At 48.9% G+C, this 4,645-nt stretch overlaps 1 protein-coding gene across 1 annotated transcript; it reads left to right on the forward strand.

Annotated features, from left to right (window-relative positions):
* The first annotated feature begins 340 nt into the window (after positions 1 to 340).
* LOC106323967 lies at positions 341 to 898 on the forward strand. The gene has a single exon (XM_013762002.1). The coding sequence runs from the start codon at positions 341 to 343 to the stop codon at positions 896 to 898; it is 558 nt and encodes a 185-aa protein (XP_013617456.1).
* Positions 899 to 4,645: the final 3,747 nt, after the last annotated feature.

Below are 4,645 nucleotides of genomic sequence, written 5' to 3' on the forward strand. Positions count from 1 at the left end.
CGTGGGTATATCAAGAGTCATTCCGCATCTCTTGACGATCCTTTAAATCCATCTCAGTTCCAGAAGTGCTATTTGCCTTCTCGGATCATATCCAACACCCAACTAAAGTGATCCTTCAATTTAGGGAGTAGCAGGTAGCTCCCCCCATCCGGAAAAGCAACACCGACTCCTACGCCGATACTCCTTTCACGGATGAGATCACCCTGATCGAAATGCCCAGGAAATTCTCCTTTCCCGGCATAAACGCGTATGACGGTCCCAGCTATCCGGACGATCATGTCGCCCAATACAGACAAAGGATGCTCGCTTAGCACTCCCAAAGGAGTCGCGCGAAGCTACCATGTGCAAGGGATTCGGCTCAACCCTGATCGGACCCGCCTTGCAATGGTACAACAACCTACCCTTCAGGTTCATATCCTCGTTCGCTATCCTCAGTGACAACTTCGTGGAGCAATTCGCCAGCAGCAGACACCTGGAGAGAATCTCTGACGGTCTATACGAAATCCTCCAGCATAGGGCTGAACCTCTGCGAGGCTACATAGCCAGCTTCAATCAAGAGAAGGTGGCCATTCCTAGATATAATATCCCCACTGCAATCTCTGCCTTCAAGAGAGGCTTGCTCCCCGACGGGGACCTCTATAAGGAGCTGACCAAATACCACTGCAAGGCCATGGAAAACGTGTTATCCCGAGCCTGGGCACATGTAAAATGGGAGGAAGATGTCGCCAGTCTCACTAAGGCGCAGCTAAAGCGAGACCCCAAGGGGGTCAGATCGGACCGAACAGAGCGAGAGGAGAGACCCTCTCCAAGACCAACCATGAATTCTGGGAACAGAAGCCGGGGCATATACCAAAACCGGCCGATTGAGAAAGGAGAAAGGATGGCAGCGTCCACGTAGCCAAACATCTCTCACATCTCCATCTCAAGGCCGGAGCTGATCAATGTTCTGAGGCAGATGGGCCAACATGTCAAATGGCCTCAGAAGATGAACGCACCTGATTCCTTCTGGAACCCTTGTATTTGGTGCGACTTCCACCGTGACCACGGTCACAAAACGGAGGAGTGCATCGCACTAAGGATCGAGGTCAACGTATTGCTTAAGAAAATACACTTCAGGGAGTTCCTTTCCGAAAAGGCCAAGGGCCACCTAACCAAAGGGATGACGGGGAAGCCCACTGAAGCTGCTCCCGCCTCGCCAACTTGAGTAATCCATGTCATATCAGGAGGCTCGGAAATTAGTTGTACAAGCCACGCAGTGGCACAGAAGAGCACTTGGAATGCTAAGCATGGCCTAGAGGCAGCCACGCCAAAATGCCTGCTCCTGTGTACGGACGAAATAAGCTTCACGGCCAAGGAGCAAGAAAGGGTTCTCACCCCACATCATGATGCCCTAGTCCTATCGCTCACTATAGTGAATTTCTTGGTGAAAAGGATACTGGTAGATAATGGAAGCTCCGGAACATCACCTTCCAAGCCGGATATAAGGATCTGGTGCTGGAGGAAAGCACTCTGACACGAAAAATAACCCCACTCATAGGATTCAGAGGAGAAGTCAAGAAGACCGCTGGAGAAGTGACCCTCCCGGTGTACGCTGAAGGGATGAACATGTCAACCAAGTTCCTTGTCGTTGACTGTGAATCATCTTACAACATGATCCTGGCACAGCCCTGGATGCATGGCATGGGAGCCGTCCATTCGACTCTTCACAAGATGGTGAAATTCTTTACACCCTGGGGCATAAGAGCAATTAGAGGAGATCATGACTATAGCCGCTCCTGCTACCAGACTACTTTGAAGGGAAAGACCAAAGTTTTATAGCAATTACAGAACAAACCTCCAGCTTGTGGGAACCGAAATTCGCACTGTCGATTTCCGTTTAAATAAGGAAACTATGAAAACCCTAATTTCCCAGAAGTTCCGGGTATTTGCTAATATCACATGTCAAGCAATCAGAAAACAAGAATAACAACGATAAAGTATAAGAAATCGAAAAGAGAGAAAAGTATATCTTATTCTGAATTCGCGTTTGGGCTTTACAACAAGGTAAGAGCCTGGGCTACGAGAGCTGTCGGCAAGATTCCTAGTTCTAAAACCCTAAGACGGTAATAACCTAGTTGAGCCGCAACTCGAATAACAAAGACGGAAATATGCCTAATTGCTCTAAGTGCTAAGTTTTCTCTGAGAAAAGGCCTTCCATGCTTCTCGCCTAGGACTCCTTATATACTGGCTCCTAGGTCAGTTTGCGCTTTTCCTCTTCTACCCTTAAGCCGTGATACCATAAAAATGGAGATATTCCATTTTTCCGATCCACGTAATTATCTTCAAAATTTCGTATTTATCCGCGGAAACTTGACATTTATCTTTCTTTGCGAACCAAGCGTAAACCGTCATGCGGCTTACGGGCTTCTAATTAAGAAATCGTAAGTTGGACCTCGAGTCATGTCTTAGGTCCCTGTGGGCTGTCTTCTCACTCGAAGCGTTTATTACGGCTTCTTTCGATAAAGAACGAACTTTTCGCGGTTTTTACCGTAAAGTTTGATCGATGACTTAGAATGGCGGAAAACATGAAATGGGTTCGCTACGGTCTTCGGGAGATAGCATCAAAAGATAGACGAGAATGCATGGACTAATTCTCGTATTGATATTTCGGAATAGCTCAGTCGCTACGTAGCGATCGAGCGGAACGAACGCTCTGTCGCAATGTTGCAACCAAGCTTCGGCTCGAGCTCGGTTGCTACGTAGCGACCGAGCTTTGGCTCGAGCTCGGTCGCTACGTATCGACCGAGCGGAACAAACGCTCCGTCGTTACATAGCGACCGAGCTTCGGTTCGAGCTGGGTCGCTACTTAGCATCTGAGCGGAACGGACGCTCGGTCCCTGCGTAGCGACCGAACTTTGGCTCGAGCTCGGTCGCTACGTAGCGACCGAGCGGGACGGACGCTCGGTCACTACGTAGCGACCGAGCAGCGTGCATGTGCGGTAGTAGCGTAATGACCGAGCTTGGTTTGTCCGTGTTCCGATCGTCATACTCGGACCTATCCGTAACCGGTCTGGGTATGTGTCTGATGGCTTATGTTTGATCTAAATAGAATTGGAACGAAGCTTTATCTCGGGAACATACGTTGTGACGTTCTCTTGACCGAGCATGATTTGTTGCGAAAAGACATACTTGTATTTTGCGGGGATTTGGACATTAACTTCGTAGTAACCGTTTTCGACCCCAACAGTTAGCCCCCCAGCTCGTTAGGATCGTGGATTTCTAGTGAGATCCCAACATGCGGTATGGCGAGTTCGGATGAGATTGGTGTATTTGGGCGAAGTTTGTGTCCAAAAATCCGCAAGTAAATAGTAATTTCTCATGCCTATAAGGGAGGTAATTTTGTTCACAATCTTTACACTTACTCATTGTCATAGAGAGGTTTCTTGAAAATTTCTTCTTCTTTTTCTTTCTCTCTATCATTTCCTTCTTGATAAAAAAAAGTAAAAACACGAGATGTCGAGTAAGAAGAGGAGTTCGAAGAAAGGGTCCTTGCCCGCGAACGTTTCTGAAGAGCTCTGTGTGCCAAAGATAGAATTCGTTCCTCATTCGGTTGAACCGGCCGAGAAAAAGGCATGGTGGGTGGCGTGTTATGGTTCGATCATGCCTCCCAAAGAGAAATCGTTCCCAGTCATGAACCGTCGCCCGGTCGAGGAAGGTGCACCAAGTAGTAGTACTAGCGAATTTCTCGAGGTCATGCGGTCGTTCTACCATATTTTGGATGCGGTGGAGTTCAGGGTTCCTCGTCAAGGAGAGCGCGCTAGTAGTCCTCCAGAGGGTTACTTTGCTTGTTACGAAGCATTCGTAGTGCGCTGTCGTTTGTGGTTCCCGATTCCCGAAATTGTCGTCCGTGTGTTGGATCGTTTCGGGGTGGCCAACTGAATCCCCTTGGCATCCAGCAACTCATTGGAGTCCTGATCCTTAGCTATGAGCATGGTCTCTCTCTTACCGTCGATCATTTCGAAGCGCTTCTTAGGTTGCAGATCAACAACGATACAGACAAGTACAGGCTGGTCCCTCGGAACTAAATGTCAGTGGTTAAGGGGTTTACTTCAAACTTCAACTCGTGGAAGAAGTTTTTCTTCTTCGTTCGTGTGGACGCTGCGTCTGTCGAGAAGAGTTGTATCACATTGTTTCGGAGGTTGCCGAACGATCGTCCCTTCATCAATCCCCTTGCTCTGTTTCCGGAGGACATTATCGCGGTGAGGGATCTGCTCAGGAACGGTCCTTTCTTCTAGACTTCCTTTATGCCGAAGAGAGTTCGAAAGGCGTTGAGGTTTGTGCATCCTAGTCCTGCTTTGGGCGGGGAAACAGGGAGTGATTCCGAGTCTGATGACCAAAGTCCCGAAGCTGCTCCCGCGGTTGCGACGGGGCTGAATTCTTCGAAGGGAAAATATATTCACCTCGGTGACCTGGAGTTTTCGGTGGTCGATTGCATGCTTCCAGGATGGGATCCGTACCTTGCTTTCGGCGATGGAAGCGGTACGAGCGAGGTCCCTATTCCGGACTTCGCTGGTCTTCCCTCAGGCTTCGATGCTCCTCCATCCACGAATGAGTCGGGGAGGCCGAAATTCATCGCGGAGGGATCTCGTATCATCAACGGGGTATA

Source organism: Brassica oleracea, chromosome C2, assembly GCF_000695525.1.
Source record: "Brassica oleracea var. oleracea cultivar TO1000 chromosome C2, BOL, whole genome shotgun sequence".
Classification (NCBI taxonomy): domain Eukaryota; kingdom Viridiplantae; phylum Streptophyta; class Magnoliopsida; order Brassicales; family Brassicaceae; genus Brassica; species Brassica oleracea.

Coding starts and splice junctions, on each gene's coding strand:
- LOC106323967 (XM_013762002.1), top strand. CDS start 341: ATGTGCAAGGGATTCGGCTCAACCCTGATCGGACCCGCCTTGCAATGG.